Source organism: Ylistrum balloti, unplaced genomic scaffold (assembly GCF_031769215.1).
Source record: "Ylistrum balloti isolate Yb309-2 unplaced genomic scaffold, AGI_CSIRO_Ybal_v1 Utg370904, whole genome shotgun sequence".
Taxonomy (NCBI): Eukaryota; Metazoa; Mollusca; class Bivalvia; order Pectinida; family Pectinidae; genus Ylistrum; species Ylistrum balloti.
The window spans coordinates 29327-55402 of record NW_026782513.1 but is presented as its reverse complement, the minus strand read 5'-3'; the positions used below and the strand labels follow the sequence as shown (position 1 = coordinate 55402).

At 39.9% G+C, this 26076-nt stretch overlaps 1 protein-coding gene across 1 annotated transcript in view; it reads right to left on the bottom strand.

Moving 5' to 3' along the window:
• Window positions 1-26076, bottom strand: part of LOC132559395 (fibrocystin-L-like) — a gene marked incomplete at its 5' end in the record, with an annotated part of 84140 nt that overhangs the window by 42114 nt on the left and 15950 nt on the right. Inside the window, 11 exon segments of the mRNA XM_060224007.1 lie at window positions 1616-1986; window positions 4575-4786; window positions 8950-9106; window positions 9648-9777; window positions 12923-13002; window positions 15472-15628; window positions 16134-16287; window positions 19308-19473; window positions 19781-19924; window positions 22878-24021; window positions 25285-25568. Of these exon segments, the coding sequence (XP_060079990.1) occupies window positions 1616-1986; window positions 4575-4786; window positions 8950-9106; window positions 9648-9777; window positions 12923-13002; window positions 15472-15628; window positions 16134-16287; window positions 19308-19473; window positions 19781-19924; window positions 22878-24021; window positions 25285-25568 (2999 nt within the window).

Below are 26076 nucleotides of genomic sequence, written 5' to 3'. Positions count from 1 at the left end.
TACTGAGGAGGTGGGCCTAACCTATCTCAATGAAGTCTTGTTTCAGATGCCCACTCCCTTTCTAAGGTTCCAGATTTTACGTTTCTACCAATTGCACCAAATGGACCTTACATCCACACACCATTGTCCAGCAACCCTCACACCAATATCATCACATTCCTCACTCTCTTTGAAATCCAGCCACAGTGTGTGGTCTGGTCATCGCTTTACTCACTACATCTCTTTCAAATATCTTTTTAATTACTTTCTTCCCTGATCTAACAAACTGTCCATTTCTCACCCGTCACAAAACCATATAAATAGCCGCAACTTGTTTGTTATTGAGAAGAAGTTGTTTGAAGATTTTAAAACAATGACCCCTAAGACCTTTAAAAAGAGAAAATGCCAGTTGATAGAGATTGATTTTCAACTCTGGGACTTTTGGTTATTGAGAAAAAGTCATTTAAAGACTTTTTACACATTTTCCCCTGTGACCTTGAAAATGTATCCAGGTCACAAATTCTAACAAAATTTATACCAGCACCTTAAATCCGTTTGGTTAATGAAAGAATGCCTTTCTAAGGTTTTGATATAATGGACACCTATGACCTTGAAAGTATGTCAAGGTCAGTAATATTGACAAACATGGGAGCCCTTTGTACTGATCAACTTCATTTGGTTCAGCCTTGGTGATTGTAAATACAGTTCTACTAGGTTAATTATAAAAAGGTACTTAATATATTTTGCAAATACAAATATTGGCTAACAGACAGCTATCTGGTTAAAGAATGTTTTCGTTTTGTTTGTAAATCTATAATAAACGATAGGAAGTTTGACATTTTAGACATAGTTAACATGTAAAGATAACATAATATTAATATTTGGGTAAATGACCATAGCAACTATACAACAACTGATGCAAGTACATTTTGACTAAAATAGAAGATCTGACCACACATTGCATAAGTTTTTCCTGCCGAAGCAAATGTGATTTAAATTTTAATCCAAACTGTTTAGAGTTACCTCCCTTCAATAATAGTTTCATTTGTATTGCTTTCTGATTAACAAATTACTGATGGCGAGTGGAGTTTGATAAAAATCAATATTACCAGAATATTTCATTAATTACTTTAAATAGATATATCCATCATTTCTTTTATGTATGCAACAAAATGCTTTGATAAGTGAATATTCGTCTTAAGCAGTTTAGGTATCCATTTAAAGAATCGCAAAACCACTGATATTTTGCAATTTTTCCAACAGGTGAAAATGCTAAGGAATAAGACATTTCAGATACAGTGATATTTGTTATACTTGTTACAGGCTAGCTTGTAATAAAAATGATAATCCTGAAAAAAAAAACAAAGATAAGTCGTTTTGTTGAGAAGACCCAAACAAATTCCCCCTGAAACTTAATGACTCTAACACATGGTGATTCATTAAACTCTTTATAGTTTCTTTGCAACTACCCAATACCATGTTCTTCTCCCTTCTATACAGACTGATTGGCAGCCAGTTGAATCGATTGATTGACAATGGACTGACAGGAAGTTTCCCGTAAGTTAATCCCTAATCCTTTTAAGAGATATGGACATAACATCTAAAAAATCTTCAGTTGTCAATTGACAATACTTACGAAGATGGCAGCATTGTTTTCAAAAGTATTAGCTATCTCCACTCCATCCTCCAGGAAAAAGGCTCCGCCCATGACATTGTATATTATGTTACTTTCAATCAATAGATTAGAAGTTGCATGAACATTCACTGCACGATTAAATGTATGATGGATGGAGAGTCCACGCACATAAGAATTTGACTGATCTCCTGCCAGGTGAAAGTGGACTGGATAACGACCAAGGCGGAAGGCTTGTCCAGCATGACTGATTTCAAAGTTCGATAAACGACCCAAAGAATTTGAAGAATGAATCAAAATTTGACCTCCAAATTGATCACTTCCCACTTCGTCGCCAAAGCGCCCTTGGAAACAGGTCTGAGTCGCAAACTCGCCTGGAACCATGAATGCAATTTTACAAGTTAGTTAGTACAAGAACAAAAACTGAACACTGTAACTATACAGACTTAAGCAGTGCTTGTCATGATAAAGATAAGGAATCTTTAGTATAGCAATTATTGTCAATGTAACTGAAGTGAGTATCTATTTCAATGCCCCTGCCAGGATTCAAACCCACGACCCCTGACTTACTGGTCTAATGGTCAAAAGATCAAACTAAGGTGATGTTCCCCCTTCCTGAGCAGTATATTGTCACTTTTATTTTACTAAGGTTACATACTCACCCTCCAGAAAATTACTTATCCTGGAATACCCAAGGGATATAGAAATGTCTGTGGTGGAAAGTGACAGAGAAGATGGGGAGTTTTCAGGATTTAACGTGGACAATGGTATTGTGCATGGTGAAGTGCATGGTGAAAACAAACTTTACACGGATAACAATCCCAGAAATAGTTGAAGTTGATGAAGAGGAAATGGATCAGAAAGAGAGAGGTCTAACAATGAATGCTTACTATTACAATTGGCTGCGAGATTTTCCAAAGCAACCAGGGCCTCATCACAGAGACAAAGATTCTAATGAGTTCAAAATATTTTCAAAAACTTCTTTACTAACAGAAAAAACCAACAATTATTACCAACAGCAGCTGCTTAATGTATGTGGTATCAATGTTTTGAAACCTCAAGCCCGTGCCTGAAAATGGCAGAATATTTAACATCCAAAATTAAAGCTTCTCTCGGAATGGTGTTTTATATTGTTCTTGTGCGATTACCAATTGAACCAAGATGAATCAATATCTTTAAATGGATGTTCTGCTCTGATGTCTAGAGACAGATTTCTGAACATTTTGGCCTATTTTCATACAGCCGACAAGGATGTTGAGCCTCCAAGAGGCAGCCCAGTTTATGACCCAACTTACAAGTTTTGAAAGCCTACCTGACTACTTATCAACAACAGACAGCATTATCACTGTCCTTACAGCAAAATAAGTATGCATGAAACACTACTCCCTTTTTTAGGCAATAACCAAATATGTCCAATGTATTCCATCAAAACCACTCTAATGGGGGTTGGCAGTTTGGACATTAGTTGAATCCGAAACCGGTTTTGTGTACAACCGGGAAATGTGCATGGGGACAAACATCCCTCTACTCCTTTATGTGATAAATAGATTAGGGCATGTGGGACCCTGCGGACAAACCAGTCTGGTGTCCCTGCCATCATAAAAACTGCAAAATCCCTCAAAGGTGAGAAAGGTGAGAGCATTGTACACAGCGATTGCCACTTTCTGTACATATCATTTATAACAATAGACTTGTGAATGTGGTGACAACTGTCCACAATACATCATCCTATTGATGTTTCAGCAAAATCATTTCAGGGAAGTGGAGCACCCAAAGGCAATTTAGCTCTATACAAAATATATGGGAGGTGTTGATAGTGGGGATCAACAGACTCAATACTGTGTCACTAAGCATAGAATGCTTAAAAGGTGGAACAAGTTGGTACAGTGTAGATCATTATAAGTAAGTTACTGCAATGCCAAAATATTGTGAAAGCACTTCAATCCAAGTGTGCAAAGGTACTGTTCAAACAAATTTCATCTGGCTGTGATCTCTGGTCTTCTTGAAGGGTATGACAGACTGAAAAATAAGACATTTGTGAGGCCTGCAGCCAACCTCCCTTTAAGAATGACACAGAGGCATTTCCTAGCTCCAAGACACATGGTGGACAGCATTCAATCCAGGAATGTGAAGTTTGTTCTAACTCGGAAGCAAAGTGCTGTTACCAGACACAGTATGTGTGCAAGGCTTATGACAACATTCCTCTTTGTCCATTTCCCTACTTTGAGAGGTACCATTCATTACTTATATTCAAATAACATGTCATCCAAAGTTTTACAACTGAGGTAGGGCTGTTTTATAGTTACGTTTGGAGTTGAAAGATTAATTAAAGAAAATTTACAAAAATTCTTACTAACATTGTTCATTTTAGTGGTTTTGCTTTATAAAAGACACCTACACTGACGACAGGCTGACAATATCAGATCCCTCTCTCTTCAAGAGGTGAGCTAAAATTTGCTTTTCCTTGAAGCAACTGGAGAAAGTTTTGAATAATCAAACGTTTTAATACATGCTAATCCCTCCACTGTCCTAGATTCACCATCCGGCCTCAGATCTTGACATCATGGCTACTTAATATATAATCTGCCTGTTTTCCAGTGAATTTGCCCAAGCAGTATTTTGCTTATGGATATCACTAGTGTATTATCCCCTGGCCAGTTTATCATTGGCCGGGCTATTCAGAAATTGTTTTCATGTCTAACGATGTAATTTAATGAAGTGAAGATTGTGCAATAAAAAGGCTGGACCTATTTGATTTTGTCCTCTGCATTTTCACTTCTATCGATGGAAACCTGCCAAAATGTAACTATTTGGAGTTATGCGAAAAAAAAAAAAAAAGATTTTTCAAATTTCATTCCATTTTATATGAGCTTTTGTGAAACTTGACTTTTTTGTTCACCAAGGCCTGCAATAATAAAACCTTCAACTTCTTTCATAAAAAGTCTTTTTGAAATTTTATTACCTGTGTCAAAGCCATCTCCACAAGCTTCTATTGTCTCTGAGAATTGTTTATTAACCGATCCCTTTACAGCAACATTCCTTGTCAGTAAGCCAACCTCTCCCCTATATTCTACAGATATGTCTCCAAACCACTCTCTCGTACTCAAATGCTTGTATTCCAAGGGTTTATTCAGGGTCAAGATTTTTCCATTATCAGACACTGCATCAACTGATCTGAAAATACAATGTTAAAAGTGGTGCATAGTAAATTAATTAAGTTTGATTGTTGTGTTTAAGTGGAGTGGTTTGATTGTTGTGTTTAAGTGGAATGGTTTGGTTGTTGTGTTTAAGTGGAGTGATTTGTGGTGTTTAAGTGGAGTGGTTTGTTGTGTTTAAGTGGAGTGGTTTGTTGTGTTGAAGTGGAGTGGTTTGTTGTGTTTAAGTGGAGTGGTTTGATTGTTGTGTTTAAGTGGAGTGGTTTGGTTGTTGTGTTTAAGTGGAGTGGCTTGGTTGTTGTGTTTAAGTGGAGTGGTTCGATTGTTGTGTTTAAGTGGAGTGGTTTGGTTGTTGTGTTTAAGTGGAGTGATTTGTGGTGTTTAAGTGGAGTGGTTTGTTGTGTTTAAGTGGAGTGGTTTGTTGTGTTGTTGTTTGTTGTGTTGAAGTGGAGTGGTTTGTTGTGTTTAAGTGGAGTGGTTTGGTTGTTGTGTTTAAGTGGAGTGGCTTGGTTGTTGTGTTTAAGTGGAGTGGTTCGATTGTTGTGTTTAAGTGGAGTGGTTTGGTTGTTGTGTTTAAGTGGAGTGGTTTGATTGTTGTGTTTAAGTGGAATGGTTTAGTTGTTGTGTTTAAGTGGAGTGGTTTGTTGTGTTTAAGTGGAGTGGTTTGTTGTGTTTAAGTGGAGTGGTTTGTTGTGTTTAAGTGGAGTGGTTTGTTGTGTTGAAGTGGAGTGGTTTGTTGTGTTTAAGTGGAGTGGTTTGATTGTTGTGTTTAAGTGGAGTGGTTTAGTTGTTGTGTTTAAGTGGAGTGGCTTGGTTGTTGTGTTTAAGTGGAGTGGTTTGATTGTTGTGTTTAAGTGGAGTGGTTTGGTTGTTGTGTTTAAGTGGAGTGGCTTGGTTGTTGTGTTTAAGTGGAGTGGCTTGGTTGTTGTGTTTAAGTGGAGTGGTTTGGTTGTTGTGTTTAAGTGGAGTGGTTTGTTGTGTTTAAGTGGAATGGTTTGTTGTGTTTAAGTGGAGTGGTTTGATTGTCGTGTTTAAGTGGAATGGTTTGGTTGTTGTGTTTAAGTGGAGTGGTTTGTTGTGTTGAAGTGGAGTGTTTAAGCCAAGTTACGTCAAAATCCATGCCAAATCCACAGAAGGGAAGGCAGTACGAAATTGTGTCCACTCAGACGGATGGGCAGACAGACAAACCGGTTACAGTATATCCCCTTTAACTACCTCATTAGGGAATAAATATATCATAATTATGCTTATACACACCATAAACAGACCAAAAATGACACCAGTGTCCTTCCTTGCCTCTGTTTTTGTGTATGGTGACTACCAGTGACCTACCTGACCTCTGTTTTTGTGTATAATGACCACCAGTGTCCTACCTGACCTCTATTTCTGCTTGTGAGTTGTGACCACCAGTGCCCTACCTGGCCTCTGTTTTTGTGTGTGGTGACCACTAGTGTCCTACCTGACCTCTGTTTCTGTTTGTGAGTAGTGACCACCAGTGCCCTACCTGACCTCTGTTTCTGCTTGTGAGTGGTGACCACCAGTGCCCTACCTGACCACTGTTTTTGTGTTTGGTGACCACCAGTGTCCTACCTGACCTCTGTTTCTGCTTGTGATTGGTGACCACTAGTGTCCTACCTGACCTCTGTTTTTGTGTGTGGTGACCACCAGTGTCCTACCTGACCTCTGTCTCTGCTTGTGAGTGGTGACCACCAGTGCCCTACCTGACCTCTGTTTTTGTGTGTGGTGACCACTAGTGTCCTACCTGACCTCTGTTTCTGCTTGTGAGTAGTGACCACTAGTGCCCTACCTGACCTCTGTTTTTGTGTGTGGTGACCACTAGTGTCCTACCTGACCTCTGTTTCTGCTTGTGAGTAGTGACCACTAGTGCCCTACCTGACCTCTGTTTTTGTGTGTGGTTATCACTAGTGTCCTACCAGACCTCTGTTTCTGCTTGTGAGTGGTGACCACCAGTGCCCTACCTGACCTCTGTTTCTGCTTGTGAGTGGTGACCACCAGTGCCCTACCTGACCTCTGTTTTTGTGTGTGGTGACCACCAGTGTCCTACCTGACCTCTGTTTTTGTGTGTGGTGACCACTAGTGCCCTACCTGACCTCTGTTTTTGTGTGTGGTGACCACTAGTGTCCTACCTGACCTCTGTTTCTGCTTGTGAGTGGTGACCACTAGTGTCCTACCTGACCTCTGTTTCTGCTTGTGAGTGGTGACCACCAGTGCCCTACCTGACCTCTGTTTCTGCTTGTGTGTGGTGACCAAAAGTGCCATTCCTGACCTCTGTTTTTGTGGGTGGTGACCAAAAGTGCCCTACCTGACCTCTGTTTTTGTGTGTGGTGACCACTAGTGTCCTACCTGTCCTCTGTTTTTGTGGGTGGTGACCACCAGTGTCCTACCTGACCTCTGTTTTTGTGTGTGGTGACCACTAGTATCCTACCTGACCTCTGTTTCTGCTTGTGAGTAGTGACCACCAGTGCCCTACCTGACCTCTGTGTTTGTGTGTGGTGACCACTAGTGTCCTACCTGACCTCTGTTGTTGTGTGTGGTGACCACTAGTGTCCTACCTGACCTCTGTTTCTGCTTGTGAGTGGTGACCACCAGTGCCCTACCTGACCTCTGTTTCTGCTTGTGAGTGGTGACCACCAATGCCCTACAGGACCTGTTGTTGTGTGTGGTGACCACCAGTGTCCTACCTGACCTCTGTTTCTGCTTGTGAGTGGTGACCACCAGTGCCCTACCACCAGTGCCCTACCTGACCTCTGTTTCTGCTTGTGAGTGGTGACCAAAAGTGCCATTCCTGACCTCTGTTTTTGTGTGTGGTGACCACCAGTGCCCTACCTGACCTCTGGTTTTGTGTGTGGTGACCACTGGTGTCCTACCTGACCTCTGTTTCTGCTTGTGAGTAGTGACTACCAGTGCCCTACCTGACATCTGTTTTTGTGTGTGGTGACCACTAGTGTCCTACCTGACCTCTGTTTCTGCTTGTGAGTAGTAACCACCAGTGCCCTACCTGACCTCTGTTTCTGCTTGTGAGTAGTGACTACCAGTGCCCTATCTGACCTCTGTTTTTGTGTGTGGTGACCACTAGTGTCCTACCTGACCTCTGTTTTTGTGTGTGGTGACCACCAGTGTCCTACCTGACCTCTGTCTCTGCTTGTGAGTAGTGACCACCAGTGCCCTACCTGGCCTCTGTTTTTGTGTGTGGTGACCACTAGTGTCCTACCTGACCTCTGTTTCTGCTTGTGAGTAGTGACCACTGCTGCTGTGAGTAGTGACCACCAGTGCCCTACCTGACCTCTGTTTTTGTGTGTGGTGACCACTAGTGTCCTACCTGACCTCTGTTTCTGCTTGTGAGTGGTGACCACCAGTGCCCTACCTGACCTCTGTTTCTGCTTGTGAGTGGTGACCAAAAGTGCCATTCCTGACCTCTGTTTTTGTTTGTGGTGACCAAAAGTGCCCTACCTGACCTCTGTTTTTGTGTGTGGTGACCACTAGTGTCCTACCTGTCCTCTGTTTTTTGTGTGGTGACCACCAGTGCCCTACCTGACCTTTGTTTTTGTGTGTGGTGACCACTAGTGTCCTACCTGACCTCTGTTTCTGCTTGTGAGTAGTGACCACCAGTGCCCTACCTGACCTCTGTTTTTGTGTGTGGTGACTACTAATGTCCTACCTGACCTCTGTTTTTGTGTGTGGTGACCACCAGTGTCCTACCTGACCTCTGTTTCTGCTTGTGAGTGGTGACCACCAGTGCCCTACCTGACCTCTGTTTCTGTGTGTGTTTACCACTAGTGTCCTACCTTACCTCTGTTTCTGCTTGGGAGTAGTGACCACCAGTGTCCTACCTGACCTCTGTTTCCACCAGTGCCCTACCTGACCTCTGTTTCTGCTTGTGAGTAGTGACCACCAGTGCCCTACCTGACCTCTGTTTCTGCTTGTGAGTGGTGACCAAAAGTGCCATTCCTGACCTCTGTTTTTGTGTGTGATGACCAAAAGTGCCCTACCTGACCTCTGTTTTTGTGTGTGGTGACCACTAGTGTCCTACCTGTCCTCTGTTTTTGTGTGTGGTAGCCACCAGTGTCCTACCTGACCTCTGTTTCTGCTTGTGAGTGGTGACCACCAGTGCCCTACCTGACCTCTGTTTCTGCTTGTGAGTAGTGACTACCAGTGCCCTACCTGACCTCTGTTTCTGCTTGTGAGTGTCGACCACCAGTTGTTGACACAACAACATCATCATTAACAGATGCACCAATATCCTCCTGTAGATACAATTTGTCGCTTCCAATATCTGCAGTTTGGGCAAGTTTCGTCCATGGCCTTGGCGAACTTTTACCTTGAATTGGAAATGTTTCTTATATCAAATTTTCATACCATTCTCAAAAAACAGTTTGAAAGGTATTCAGACCCATTGTTTATACAATATGTTTATATATACCAGACAAATATCCTGCCTCTAGGCCTTTTAGATCAAGAAAAGAAGTTATTTAAGGTTTTTACAAATCTGACCCCTGTGAACTTGAGTACAGGTCGAAATGATTATTATTTTTTGTTTTTGCAAACTTTATCAGGCTTCATCTCAGGATCATACCAACAAAGTATCAAAACAATTGGTCCATTGGTTATTGAGAAGAATTTATTTAAAGGAAAAAGTTGATGCTAGACGATGGACGAAGAATGATGGATGACTTGTCATGGGCCAGGTGAGCTAGAGGAATCATATATATGTAAATCGAGGTGCAGTGATTCCGTCTACTTCAATAAACTGTTCAAATATAGTTCATCTAAACCTAAGCATAACTGAAAAGTTAACATATATAAAGAATTTCTATGAAAACAAAGGATGTTTGACATATTAGTTAACTGAAATTGATTACCATGAATATCTAGGATTCCATTGCGTACAAAGATTCCCTTTGTACCATAAATTGGTATCCCCAAATCTGAAATACTGCCATGTAAAATGATGGTAGCTTGGTGCTGAAATGGCTGTGTTTCTGTTCCTACCTACAATAAATTGCAATAAATGTAAATCAGTGTCTTATTTAAGTTTCCATTGGATAATTACAAGATTTATGAAACGAGTCTAAAAATATCTAACCCCAAGTCTCACTAAAAAGCAAAATTTGTAACAAGTTTCATAAATTATCAAATAGAATCAATATAATGGTCAGACTTAGTATACTGAAAGGATAAAGAAACGCAGGGTAATATTTATTCCGATATTTTGAAAACGCGTTCTCCAAATAAAGTGAAACTTTGTCGATTGAGTAATTAGGTCATATTATTGTCATGTATTGAAAATTTAGTCACGGTACAGTGCACAGCTCTGGTAAATGGAGCAAGGAAAAAACAAGAATCTCATGCACCGTGTTGTTCTGGTCTCATGCGGCGTTGGTCAAGTCACTCTTCGTTAGTCTTTATACAGACCAACTGCTTCCCTAAAATTAATTGAGAATTTGATTCGTTTTAAGAATGGCACGACTCACAGAAGTTCAGAGGGGCCAAGCCATTCTGATGCTGATGCAAGGACAGCTGCAAAATCAGGTTGCTAAGCACTTTGGTGTTAATGTTTCCACCATAGAACGTCTTGTAAGATGTCTTCGGGAAACTGGGCGATTGGCCGATCGACCTAGGTCAGGACACCCGCGCGTAACGTCACGATGTCAGGATCGCTATATCATCGTCTCTCATGTGCCTAATCGGCACCTTACTGCCGTTGAGAGAGTGCACTTAATGTTCGTGGAAATCATGGGCATCCTATAAGTTCAAAAACTGTAAGGAATCGATTACGAGATGTTGGTGTAAGAGCACGTCGCCCCTACGTAGGTCCACACCTTACCCCTGCACGACGTCAGCGTTGTATGGCCTGGGTCGCTGCACATGCTCCATGACGGTTTCCACTGAGGCAGTGGAGACAAGTTTTCTTCACGGATGAGTCTCGATTCTGTCTTTATCGATCTGATGGCCGTCAACGTGTCTACCGACGTCGTGGCGAACGCTTTACGGACACTTGCGTTGTAGAGAGGGATAGGTTTTGGGGCGGTTAAGTAATGATGTGAGGAGGAATCTCACACGGGTTAAAATCACAATTGGTTGTTATTGATGGCAATTTAACAGCGAAGTATAGAGATGAGATCCTCCGACCCCGTGTTATCCCTTTCTTACAGCAGCATAATCTAACCCTCCAGCAGGATAATGCTAGGCCCCACGTAGCAAGGATTTGCCAAGTCTTTCTGGCCAACAACAACATTCAACCACTAGATCGGCCGCCATATAGCCCTGGTTTGTCCCCGATTAAGCATCTTTGGGACCAGTTGGATAGACAGGTTCGAAAGCGCCAGCCACCCCCTGCTACTCGAGAGCAATTGACCAGAGCTCTGATTGAAGAGAGGGACAACATCAACATAAGACGGATTAACGCTCTCATTAACTCTATGACCAGAAGAATAAGGGCCGTGACCACAGCAAACGGCAGACACACAAGATATTGATGACTCAGTTCAATTTCAATTTCAAAATCCTATGGGTCCATTCAATTTAATCGTTAGTACCTCTAAACCAATAGTCAGATGCAAAATACAGACTTTGGAAATTTTTAAGCTTTAATTTATCTGTAAGTATACAAAAATTTCGTTTTAAATGAAGCCCGATATCATATTTAATTTCTGGTTTAAAGTTCACCCTGCGTTTCTTTATCATTTTAGTATATATTTAATGTCATGTCATTATTTAGATCTTTAGTCACAATACATAATCATACACAAGGGTACATTCATTAAGTAACTTGGAAGTCAGGTGGTTATTACAGGTTATTGTATGCTTGTTGTTGTCAAGGAATACGAGAGTTAGGGATGCAGTTTGTTGTTGTCAAGGAATACGAGAGTTAGGGATGCAGTTTGTTGTTGTCAAGGAATATGAGAGTTAGGGATGCAGTTTGTTGTTGTCAAGGAATTCGAGAGTTAGGGATGCAGTTTGTTGTCAAGGAATACAAGAGTTAGGGATGCAGTTTGTTGTTGTCAAGGAATACAAGACTTAGGGATGCAGTTTGTTGTTGTCAAGGAATACAAGAGTTAGGGATGCAGTTTGTTGTTGTCAAGGAATACAAGAGTTAGGGATGAAGTTTGTTGTCAAGGAATATGAGAATTAGGGATGCAGTTTGTTGTTGTCAAGGAATACAAGAGTTAGGGATGCAGTTTGTTGTTGTCAAAGAATACAAGAGTTAGGTATGCAGTTTGTTGTTGACAAGGAATACAAGAGTTAGGGATGCAGTTTGTTGTTGTCAAGGAATATGAGAATTAGGGATGCAGTTTGTTGTTGTCAAAGAATACAAGAGTTAGGGATGCAGTTCGTTGTTGTCAAGGAATACAAGAGTTAGGATTGCAGTTCGTTGTTGTCAAGGAATATGAGAGTTAGGGATGCAGTTCGTTGTTGTCAAGGAATACGAGAGTTAGGGATGCAGTTCGTTGTTGTCAAGGAATACGAAAGTTAGGGATGCATTTTGTTGTTGTCAAGGAATACGAGAGTTAGGGATGCAGTTCGTTGTTGTCAAGGAATACGAGATTTAGGGATGCAGTTTCTTGTTGTCAAGGAATACAAGAGTTAGGGATGCAGTTCGTTGTTGTCAAGGAATACAAGAGTTAGGGATGCAGTTCGTTGTTGTCAAGGAATACGAGAGTTAGGGATGCAGTTCGTTGTTGTCAAGGAATACAAGAGTTAGGGATGCAGTTCGTTGTTGTCAAGGAATACGAGAGTTAGGGATGCAGTTCGTTGTTGTCAAGGAATACGAGAGTTAGGGATGCAGTTTGTTGTTGTCAAGGAATACGAGAGTTAGGGATGCAGTTCGTTGTTGTCAAGGAATACGAGAGTTAGGGATGCAGTTCGTTGTTGTCAAGGAATACGAGAGTTAGGGATGCAGTTTGTTGTCAAGGAATACAAGAGTTAGGGATGCAGTTCGTTGTTGTCAAGGAATACGAGAGTTAGGGATGTGGTTCGTTGTTGTCAAGGAATATGAGAGTTAGGGATTCAGTTTGTTGTCAAGGAATTCCTTGGGTTAAGGGTGCAGTTTATATTGTCAAGGAATATGAGGGTTAGTGAAGTTGTTCGTTGTTGTTAAGGGACATAAAGCTGACGAAAGCACAAGGATACACACCTGAAGGGTACCATTGTCTGTTATCAAGATGATTTCAGTGTTGAGTTCTATATCCTTTTCAGCAAATTTTACTGTTCCTCCTAAAAAAAATAACAAAAGTGCTATATAGAATCCAACAAAATATGTAGAAACATTTATCTTCATCAGCAATGGAAACAGGAAACCAGAACATTGTGAAATTAAATTTAAAGGCTGACCATGTAAGAAACAAGACAACACAGAGGGATCTAGGTGTCCACTATTCTGTTGTCTTTATTTCTTCTTTACAAGTTGGATTGTTTCCCTTTATTTTGCTTCTTTCCTCTATTTTTACTCTAAAATTTATGAAATTTGAATGTTCCTCTTAAGAAATGGCAAAAAAATCTCTAACTGACAAATCTATTTTGTTTTTCTCATAAGTCCCTAAAACAGAAGGACACAATAACGACCCAAGGGGAACCTACATACTAAATCTGGGAAAGATCCATCCAAACGAAATTTTAAGTAGATTCATTAAATAGTGGAAACAAACTTTCACAGTCAATAACAAAGATGGTTGCCTGTCAACCATTTTGCTTTTTTGGTCAGTTCCAAAATTAGAAGAGCACATTTAATGACAAAGGGGAACTGACACAATTAAAAAAAAAAAAAATGAGAAAAATTAATCAAATCAAAATTGTTCAAGAAAGAGCAAGGACACACTTTCATTGAAAAAGGCCACTTGCTAGCCATTTTGTTTTCCTGGTCAGTTGAGAAAGAAAACAAGAGGCCCAAGGGCCTTAATGGTCATTTGCTGGCATTCTTCTTGTAACATGTCATAACAAATTTGTTAATAGAGTATCATAACTTAAACTACCGTTCTAGGATCACACAATGTTACACAATGTGTCATTTGTGCACGATGTCTGCACGTTAGAAAATTTGGAATAAATAAGCTATTGCACATATGTGCGCACGTTGTGCGATTCTATCATGGTTGATATAAATCTTAAAATGACTTATAAATAAGGGTTGGATATGGTTTACTTATTTTCTAGATATATTAGATTACAACCAAGTATATTTCCTATTCAGCCATTAATATAAAAGTGGGACACTTGTAGATATATCGGATGTAGTTAGGTACACTCGTGATCTTAAGTGTTTTGTTTACAATGAGCCACACATGACCAGCCTCAGTGTATGGACACACATTATAAATACAATATTTATGTTGATATTAAATGTACATCTCTTTATGTCACAGCAATAGATCATTTGAAATTTCACACCATCAGAAAGGAAACTTTATTTCCATTACTTTCCTATTACTCTCATTTTCCATTCACTTTGTAAACAAAAATATCTGCTCAGATACATGAGCTGGTATCGTATCCGAATCTATCACATATATACCAGCATATAAACGTTTGTTGTCCGAGTAGACACGACTCGCCACTTTCTGAGGTATGAAACTATGAAATGTGATAAGACTAATTAATGCAGGTCCATGGTTATTTAAAAAACTGTCGAATTGAAAATGACTTTTATAATCACCGATTAATGTTTGTTAATCTTCATGTGATTGCTATATAGTAATAAATTTCCATTTTATTTTCAATTCGTAATTTTAGCTAAACCACACAAATTGTGCAATCTATTGCACTGTTGTATACACAATAATGTATCCTGTGTGTGTGCGTTTGACGTGCACAGGAACTGGGTATGAAGTTTTTGGTGCATAGTGTGTTATCACAACTGTACATTGTACATGGAATGTTTACATAATATAGGCTCTGCATACGAAGGCTTCTAACTACCTTTGAATTACGAGAAATTATAGTCAAAATGTAATTTTCCAACATGATATCTTCCATCCATGACAGAATGTAATAGATTTTATAATATCTATGTATTGAGAAGTCTTTGAAATTTGAGTCAGTTTGATCCCTTTTGGCCTTGCCCACCAGCCCTTGGGTGTCTACCAGAATCAACATGTGCACATCATCAAATAGCCATCTAACAGTATCAATTCTACATCAGTTTAACAGATGACTGCTCCCTGATGGTAGAAACTGTTGGTTGACTTTGTGTCTCAGAGGTTTGCCTAAACCTGGATGATAGTACACCTTCCAGTCTATATTCAGACTTCTCTTTTTATCGCTTTGTATTGTCCCCTTCTAGACTTTCAAATTTAGACCCTTAGTATCTAAAAGGAAAAAACAGCTGTATGATGCAGTTTAATTCATTGTTTGCCAGTACTGAATCTAACTCTAAATTTGTATCAGTAGGATTCATTTGTGTGTCTTTTGGATAATAAATAATGGGTGATCCAACACTCCTTATGTAAGACTAGCGGTAGTGCCTTCAGTCGGATCCCTAGGATTCAGTAGAGTTCCTTACTAAGAAAACAATAAAACAAAAAGGAATCTAAACAACATGAAGACTTTTTGTGAAACTGTCTACATGTATCGGCCGCTATGCGACCGTCATCAGGACAAATTTTTTTTATTCCTCTTTATTTTATTATCGTGTGTCTTTTGTACGATCTTAAAAACGTTTGATTGATACTAAATGTAGTATGTACTTACCCTGAATTAGAAGTATCTTAAGAATTGGTGTTGATTCGTCCAACAGTATCGTTTGGCCAGATGGAATGACGACAAAATCCTGTTCAACTGGTGGAGGTAAACCACCCCATGACGTTGGAGAGGACCAAATATCCAGATACTCAAAGTTAGCATTTGTCTTCATGAAACATAAAATCACGATTACACAAATACCCATTTATCTGATGAATTCTATGAACAAAAGACAAAGTAGATAAATATGATCAGTGAAATGGGAACGGGTTAATAGTAATTTTCAGCCTGAAAACTACAGAAAAATCATGTAGGGGATTTATTTTCCATGGATTTTGTGGGCTCTCCTAATTCATAAATTCATGTGTCCATGAACTGTATAATAAAATAAATAAACTTTATTTATTTTACAACAATTGTGCAACAAATTTCAACTTCTACTAATCACTCTTGTTGACCCAGATGTAAGAGTGCGAGGGGTGTTATTGTGGGAGGAAACCGGAGTACCCGGGGAAAACTCCTGTGGTCGGGCAGGTGACCCCATACCTTTTCACGTCCATTACAGGAATCGAACCCCGGACGGCTAGGTGAAAGGGGGGATGTGTTACCAATGCACCACCCAACCACCCATAAACTGTTAAAATCAATATAAGCAGACCAACACAACTAACCTGCCGTGCCATTCCATTCGCATTTCGCAGCTCCACGAATGTGCTGACAGAACCCTGTCTTTGCCCAGTGAGGCACCTGACCTCCGTGTCTGACTCCCATTGGACAGAACACGGCACACCTCCCATTGTTACTGTCACTCCATCCAGCACAGATCTTCGCCTTCTCTTCTTAGATGTTCCACCAGCACTGATACAAAATCAATATAACTGCTTTTGTAACCAACACCAATTTCATTCTTCAGTGTCGTGTGGTAATGATCCACCCGAGCAAATCGTCCATATTTATTTAAGATAAATTTATAGCACTAAATACAAACCAGAAAAAGACATGAATGCCTCTCTCCTACGCAAACAAGTATCTGATGTGTCGAACTCGCCGTTATGATACTATGGGGGTAAATATGAACAAATCTTTTGAAGAATTTAGAATGGAACAGGAGAGGATGGGGGAACACTGGGGAGGGGAGGGGAGGGGACAGAGAAAAGTAAAACACAACACATTCTAATAAAAGTTGTGCATTATATGCATTTTAAATAAATACATACTATAATGAGAATTGAAAGGTAAACACATGAACAATTTCTGTGTGTAAACTACATGCAAGGAGGTTATTTTCACGATCAATTTTCATTGTATTTCATTTATGATATTTCAGCTCATCACAAAATATTACACACAGGGGAAATTTTCGATATCTAATGACCTTTAAATAATTAGTGAAAATTTCCCCCTTGCATCAATTTCCACATTTACAATAACCAACCTACAGGTCTATATCAGCTAAGCAAAGGAAACAGACATATGGCTCAGCAGCCAAATCTACTACACACAGCAGTCGAATGACCGAGGTCACATCAAACAATATATGTACTAGCCACACCTATCTACTCCACACAGCAGTCGAATGACCGACATCACATCAAACAATATATGTACCAGCCACACCTAACTACTCCACACAGCAGTCGAATGACCGAGGTCACATCAAACAATATATGTACCAGCCACACCTATCTACTCCACACAGCAGTCGAATGACCGAGGTAACATCAAACAATATATGTACCAGCCACACCTATCTACTCCACACAGCAGTCAAATGACCGAGGTCACATCAAACAATATATGTACCAGCCACACCTATCTACTCCACACAGCAGTCGAATGACCGAGGTCACATCAAACAATATATGTACCAGCCACACCTATCTACTCCACACAGCAGTCGAATGACCGAGGTCACATCAAACAATATATGTACCAGCCACACCTAACTACTCCACACAGCAGTCGAATGACCGAGGTCACATCAAACAATATATGTACCAGCCACACCTAACTACTCCACACAGCAGTCGAATGACCGAGGTCACATCAAACAATATATGTACCAGCCACACCTAACTACTCCACACAGCAGTCGAATGACCGAGGTCACATCAAACAATATATGTACCAGCCACACCTATCTACTCCACACAGCAGTCGAATGACCGAGGTCACATCAAACAATATATGTACCAGCCACACCTAACTACTCCACAGAGCAGTCGAACGATCGAGGTCACATCAAACAATATATGTACCAGCCACACCTAACTACTCCACACAGCAGTCGAATGACCGAGGTCACATCAAACAATATATGTACTAGCCACACCTAACTACTCCACACAGCAGTCGAATGACCGAGGTCACATCAAACAATATATGTACCAGCCACACCTAACTACTCCACAGAGCAGTCGAACGATCGAGGTCACATCAAACAATATATGTACCAGCCACACCTAACTACTCCACACAGCAGTCGAATGACCGAGGTCACCACACCTATCTACTCCTCACAGCAGTCGAATGACTGAGGTCATATCAAACAATATATGTACCAGCCACACCTAACTACTCCACACAGCAGTCGAATGACCGAGGTCACATCAAACAATATATGTACCAGCCACACCTATCTACTCCACACAGCAGTCGAATGACCGAGGTCACATCAAACAATATATGTACCAGCCACTCCTATCTACTACACACAGCAGTCGAATGACCGAGGTCACATCAAACAATATATGTACCAGCCACACCTATCTACTCCACACAGCAGTCGAATGACCGAGGTCACATCAAACAATATATGTACCAGCCACTCCTATCTACTACACACAGCAGTCAAATGACCGAGGTCACATCAAACAATATATGTACCAGCCACACCTAACTACTCCACAGAGCAGTCGAATGACCGAGGTCACATCAAACAATATATGTACCAGCCACACCTAACTACTCCACAGAGCAGTCGAATGACCGAGGTCACATCAAACAATATATGTACCAGCCACACCTATCTACTCCACAGAGCAGTCGAATGACCGAGGTCACATCAAACAATATATGTACCAGCCACACCTAACTACTCCACAGAGCAGTCGAATGACCGAGGTCACATCAAACAATATATGTACCAGCCACACCTATCTACTCCTCACTGTTTCGCATCGAAATATTGAAATAATCCTCGGAGAAAGAAGAGTGAAAATACACATTCCTGTCCAGTGCCAAGGAATCAAACTTTGGTCTCCAGTGTGAAATTGATTAGGTCTACCAAATGTGCGAAACAAGCATGCTGCATCAGCTGTGTGACACAGACCATATCTAACATTATGTACAAGTCACACTGACCCATCAGATGTGTGACACAGACCATCTGACCCATCAGCTGTATGACACAGACCATATCTTACATTATGTACACGTCACACTGACCCATCATTTGTATGACACAGACCATATCTAACATTATGTACACGTCAATGTCCCATCAGCTGTGTGACACAGACTATATATAAGAATATGTACACATCACACTGACCTGTCAGCAGTGATAGAGACTGTATCTAACCCTTTGTACAAGTCACACCATCATGTCAGCTGAGTGACAGAGACAGTATTTAACACTGTGTACAAGTCCTACTGACCTGTCAGCTGAGTGACAGAGACAGTATTTAACACTGTGTACAAGTCACACTGACCCGTCAGCTGAGTGACAGAGACAGTATTTTACTCTATATGCAAACAACATGGACATATCAGTTGTGTGATAGAGACTGTATTTTTCACTATACAAGCCACACAGACCCACACCTTCCACACATCGATCTTACCTAAATCCAGTTCCTGTTATTGTCACTAATGTATTTCCATCTGTGCCTCCAAAGGCTGGAATGACAGACGTTATTTCTGCTGCAAGGTTCGATTGATAGGAGTAGCTACTTGCCAATGTGATAACTTGGGTACCAGACGTTACAAGGACGTCACAAACAACCTCTCCTGTACCAATAATTAAAGTTAGATTCATAAGTACAGAAAGGTGAAACTTTGCAAGTTTACAAATTTTAACACTGGACTGATGATTGTGGTATATCTGTTGACAGGTTTTTACCATCACTTTATATAGCTTTATCATGTCAAAATTGGAAAACATCATGAACCACATAAACCTAATGCTACCTAGCCAAACTCTTACTTTTGAAAAATATCCCTGTCTATGGAACAGATCTGTTTAAGAGTGTAAGATTTTATTATAGGTCTTGAAGATACTGAACAAAGTTTCTACTTGGAGGGAGTGTCATTTTACCTGTGGACACAGGTGTCTCGACTATCAGTAAAGATGGTGATCTTAATTCCAAGACACGTGCTTGTTCTCCGCAAATTGTAACTGTTGTCTCAGGTTCAAATCCTTGGCCAGTGACATATACTGCTTGACCTCCTGGTAAACCTCCTGTAAACATCAAAACACTGTCATATACTGCACAATCATATTTTCATGGGATTTAAATTTTTTTTTTAAAAATGAGTATATCTTTGACACTTTATTTCATATCTAAATATAGCTCAATGAATCTACATATACTAATTCTAACACTTCATGGACAAATAAATTCCTGGAAGAAGACATCTCACAAAATCACCAAAAACAAATCCACCACAAAAAATAATATTTTTACAGTATGTCATGTTTTTTTTACATATCAATGGGCACTAATGTTAACATTTGCTGTGACATAATGACATTGGTCAACAGAAGGTCAGAGGTCAGTCTTTAATGTCATCTTATAATGGAAAATAACAGATATTGTAAAGTTTATACAGATCATCTTCAAAAACAACTTATTCTTCAATAAAAACAAAGTGATCACAGACAGATCTAAATCTGGTTCAGGGTTCACAAAAAATCTTTTACAATCGTGAACTTTGACCGTTATCTCTGACCAATAATGCCCAAAATTTAGTTATATATAGAATCTGATGGTGTGATGTTATGGTGTGAATATAAACTAAATCTCTTGAAATGTTCCTGAGTTATCCAAGACACAATATTTTATTTGAAAAGTCAGGTTAAGAGTGACCTTCACCCCTGGGCCATATCAAAGTGTTGACCTTAAACATCAAATGTTATTGTGTGTATGAACTGAAGATTTTCAGGTTTTCATGAAATATCCCACAAGCAGTAACAAAGTGATCAGTACATGTGCAGAACTGAAGATAAGGTCGCCATACTAGTGAGAGGGAATTTCTCTTTAGCTGAGTGATAGAGGGTCTGGCTAGAGACCAAAGGGTCACTATAGTTCGAACCCAAGTGTTGGTAGGGTGTTTTTCAATATTCCTTACATTTCAGATTTGGTGCCATTGACCACTTCAACAATAGAAGATAAATGGAGATAAAGAGTGAATTCTCGGAGATATCAAATCTGGATTGTTGTTGTCTTGGGAATGAAAAGAGGGAGGTCGAGTAAACTTAAGAGAACAGGCTGCCTTACTAGATTTGGCTTGTAGGAATTTACCTTTAATTATGCGGCAGTGTCAAGCCAGAGACTAAAGGGTGATGGGTTCACTAGCAAATCCCACCCATGGCACGACGATCTATATTACTCCTTTCAATTACACATGTATCGTTCAGTATTAAGTAAGGGGTACAATAACTTTCATGTAGTTTTAGAAACACAGATGTACCTCTCCAGGAAAAGGATTTTCACAAAAATAAGAGTTTACAAGCAAAACAAAATATGAAACAGTGAGGTGTGTGCCTTAGACCTGATATGCTTATATTCAAAATTGTATTGTATTGTGTAAAAAAAAAGAGTAGTGTAATGAAAAACATCTTTCCCCACTATAGTTCCCACAAGCAACCCTTACATCTCAAGCAAGACAAGGCCTCTACACAGTACCTGGTGACTTCTAAATCAATGTACTCTCGCCTTTCCAAAGTCTTTGACTCAGAAGACAACAATAGCCCAGACTCAATAACCCCATTAGGAATCTCCTATAGTGTCTTCCTTTGGAATGGGCAATGGTACCAAATTTGTACTGGGAAGGACTTTTTAAAAAACACCCTACCATCACCTGAATTTGAATAAGTGACCTTTTGGTCTCAGAGCAAAACTCTCAGCTATAGAGAAATTCTGTCTAAGTATTGTGGCAAGCATCTCTTTTTCCTATAGCCTCTCCCAATATGTAATAGGAAGGTGTAATGAAAATTGGCCTGCACCATAGGAATCTTAAGCTTAAAAAGCAGCTTGTAGGTCTTAATCTGGACACTCCACCACTTGACTGCAGTTCTCCACTTATAAGCAAAGGCTAATACAGCAATGCCACTTCCCTACTTATAAGCAAAGGCTAATACAGCAACGCCACTTCCCCTCTTATAAGCAAAGGCTGATACAGCAACGCCACTTCCCCTCTTATAAGCAAAGGCTGATACAGCAACCCCACTTCCCCTCTTATAAGCAAAGGCTAATACAGCAACCCCACTTCCCCACTTATAAGCAAAGGCTGATACAGCAACCCCACTTCCCCTCTTATAAGCAAAGGCTGATACAGCAACGCCGCTTCCCCTCTTATAAGCAAAGGCTGATACAGCAACCCCAATTCCCCACTTATAAACAAAGTCTAATACAGCAACCCCACTTCCCCACTTATAAGCAAAGGCTAATACAGCAACCCCACTTCCCCTCTTATAAACAAAGGCTGATACAGCAACGCCACTTCCCCTCTTATAAGCAAAGGCTGATACAGCAACGCCGCTTCCCCTCTTATAAGCAAAGGCTGATACAGCAACGCCACTTCCCCACTTATAAACAAAATCTAATACAGCAACCCCACTTCCCCTCTTATAAGCAAAGGCTAATACAGCAATGCACTTCCCCACTTATAAGCAAAGGCTGATACAGCAACCCCAATTCCCCACTTATAAGCAAAGTCTAATACAGCAACCCCACTTCCCCACTTATAAGCAAAGGCTAATACAGCAACCCCTTCCCCACTTATAAGCAAAGGCTACAGCAACCCAACCCCACTTCACTTCAAAGGCCAGCAACCCCACTTTCCCACTTATAAGCAAAGTCTAATACAGCAACCCCACTTCCCCACTTATAAACAAAGTCTAATACAGCAACCCCACTTCCCCACTTATAAGCAAAGGCTAATACAGCAACCCCACTTTCCCACTTATAAGCAAAGTCTAATACAGCAACCCCACTTCCCCTCTTATAAGCAAAGTCTAATACAGCAGCCCGTAATCTCAACCCCTCTATCTGAAGTGATTTGGTATTGACAAATGTACGAATCACCACTGCAGAAGTAGATATTGAAGTTCTAATTTCATCAAACATTTCTTACAATTTCATAGGTATAAATGAATAAAATAATTAATTTGAAAAAACCAATTTCCCTACCTGAATCTGGATTAATTCCAGAGGCTTCAAATCCATATGTTACACTGAAGTCACCGTCAGCTCTTCCATATCCTGTTCTAAACAAAGAAACAGGAAAGGTCCCCGCAGAATGTGTTCCAGCAGTGCAGACAATTTCTGTATCACTTTGTGTTAAAACTGGACATGGATCATTACCAATAAGAGCCAAGTTCTCTCCATCATATGCTGAAAAGCCAGTCCCCGTTATTGTTATTTGTGTGTTCCCCGTCACAGCCAATGGATCTACACCTGTTGTTCTTGGTGTTTTATTCAAATCATATCCAAATTCCAGAGTCTGTGGATAAAGTGAACTGCTCACTGTAACAGCTATTGTTTGTGTACCAGTACCACTGGGGGTCCAACATATTACAGAAGACAAAGTTGTTGATGAAATGACACAAGGAATGCTATTTATAGTAACAGATGTGTCACCATCAATGAAGCCATTCCCATTCAATGTGATACTGGTATTGCCTTTTTCACTTCCAACTGAAGGAATCACATTTGTAAGCATGCCAATACTTTCTACAGTAACACTTCCTGCCTGTTCAGCAACTCCTTCTGAGTTATGTGTAACACTGACAAGGTGTCCACCTAGTGGTAAATGCTGCCTCTCACAAGTTATCTCTTTATCATTTACAGCTGTCACAGCACAGACCTCTGACCCAATTGTCACTGCCAAGACTGAACTGTCCGTACCAAAGCCGTTCCCGTGCACTGTAAATGTTGTCATTGTTGACCCATCTAAAGTCGTTGGTGTTATACTTATGAGCCGTAGTTCATTGCTGTAGATGTATTCACAGTCTTGCAAACAGCTGTACTGAGAATTGTGTATAGTTGAAATCACTTGTACAGCCTGAGCTTGTCCAACACTGCCTTGTGGGATAGTACAATTTATTTGTGTGTATGTCTGATTGACAATCGAACAGGGGAAAGCCCCAATTTGAACTCTGGTATTTGTAAGTCCAACACCATTGATGGTCATCGTTCCTCCTCCAAGCGAAGAACCGGACAATGGTGAGAAGTCACGGACAAATGGTCGTAGGACACATGTTGGATTCGTCACCTTGTTCAGGGAGGCTCCACGACCGGCTACAAAGGCTGACACTTCATAATTCACAAAAGTCTGAGAAAAAAAGAGAACAGAATGAAAAAAAGTGCAGTCATATTCAACAGAACGTTTTGATGAAGAATTGAAATGAAACCAAATTTTAGAATATGATACTTGCATCTTTATGAAGTATTTTTCTCATTTCATCATATGACAAAAGCCTTTGGTATATAATTAATGAATTAAAACATCCAGTTCCATGGATTTGCAGGATATCTGACTTTTTCCGAGACCACGATTGAAGATCAATTCTTTGACTTATGATTTATGGTTAGGTTTTACTGTTCCACTTTTAAAGGAGATTATCAACATTTTCATGGTTTTCCTTTGCATTTACAAATCAGATCATGATTTTAAAAAAATGTACATTAGCTACTACATTTTTTTCCAGAGAATATATTACTTATTCTTTGAAATTTATTTCAAAGCCAAATGCATCAATCTGAGACCGTATTTGACAATGTGTACAAGTCATCAGGTAAGAGACACAGACCATATTTAATACTTTGTACAAGTCACAGTGACTCATCAGCTGAGTGACAGACTGTATTTAACACTTTGTACAAGCCACACTGACCCATCAGCTGTGTACCATAGACTGTATTTCACACTTTGTACAAGTCACACTGACCCATCAGCTGAGTGACAGACTGTATTAAATATTATGTACAAGTCACACTGATCCATTAGCGGAGAGACAGTGATTTCATTTCACATTTTCACTGTACAAGCTATATGACTGATGTATACATCACATTAACATATTCTAGTCTACATGCAGACAGCGTAATCCTTCAGACAAAAACAATTAACAAAGTGCAATAACTCTGTAATCAAGGGTTGTGGGCCTGACAAATGGTACACTGCATATTGTCTTTGTACATTTATGTATAATCAATGTATACATCAATTTTCATTATCCTACCTTCAATGCAAACAAAGTTATTTTCCAGACAAGAATTTTTCAACAAAGGGAAATAACTCTGTAAATGATAAATAAAGGGCTCTGAATTTGGTACACAACACATTGCCTTATTATGATCAATGTGTCTACTAAGTTTCATTATTGCAGTTTAAATGTAAGCAAGCTTTGCACTACATATGAAATTTTAACAAAGGGCAATAACTCTGTAATTAAAAGGTTTTGCGATAAGTAACAGTACATCAACTGTTTTATTTATATATCATGAATGGTAATTTAGAATTGTTGAAAAGCTCAAGAAATTCTGCACATAAGACCAATTCAGTAATAATAATATCTATATTATTTAATCGTACCTCCATTTCTGTTGGTGATGTAGTGTTAATCTGACACTTGACTTCAGTAGCGTTAGCGCTCGTAACTGAACAGACATGACTACCAATATTGATCATATTCTGACATGGTATGCTGCTCCATCCACTTCCTCTAAGGGTTACCATGTCTTTATCGCATATTATGTCGGTTACCTCCCCTGCTCGGCATTCACTGAACACATAATTGAATTTATCAGAGCTTCCACCAGATGTTATTGTAGCACTACATCCAGCAATTGGTGATTCTACCACACCACACTCTCCTCCTGGGATGGAAGGCACTGTTCCATCTAATTAAAATAAAAATACAAATCAAGTCAGTTAACAATTTGCATTAGTGTAAGAAAATCGCACTTCAGTGAACCTACATAATTTGAATACTGCCTATTTACCAAACATGTCTTTATGGGTATATCTTGTTGTTGGCACCTCAGATTCCTGGAACCATTATTCCTTAAATACCCCACATTCCTCAAGCTCATTTCACATTCAATCTTTCAGATGTTCAAAGTATCTTTCACCTCTATTTTCAGCACAGGTGTCATGCTTGCCAAAATTTACCTGTGTCACACATGACTGCAACCAACCACAGATGATTGCTCCCGTTTGGTTTATGACTTACATCTGATTGTTTGAATACTCTGTATTCCCAATGTGGGGGACTAACTAATTACAAGCCTAGAGTGTCCTCTGGTGGCACTTGAAGGAGACTAATTACAAACCTATTGTGCCCTCTGGTGGTATAATAGGGGACTAATTTCAATCCTATGGTCC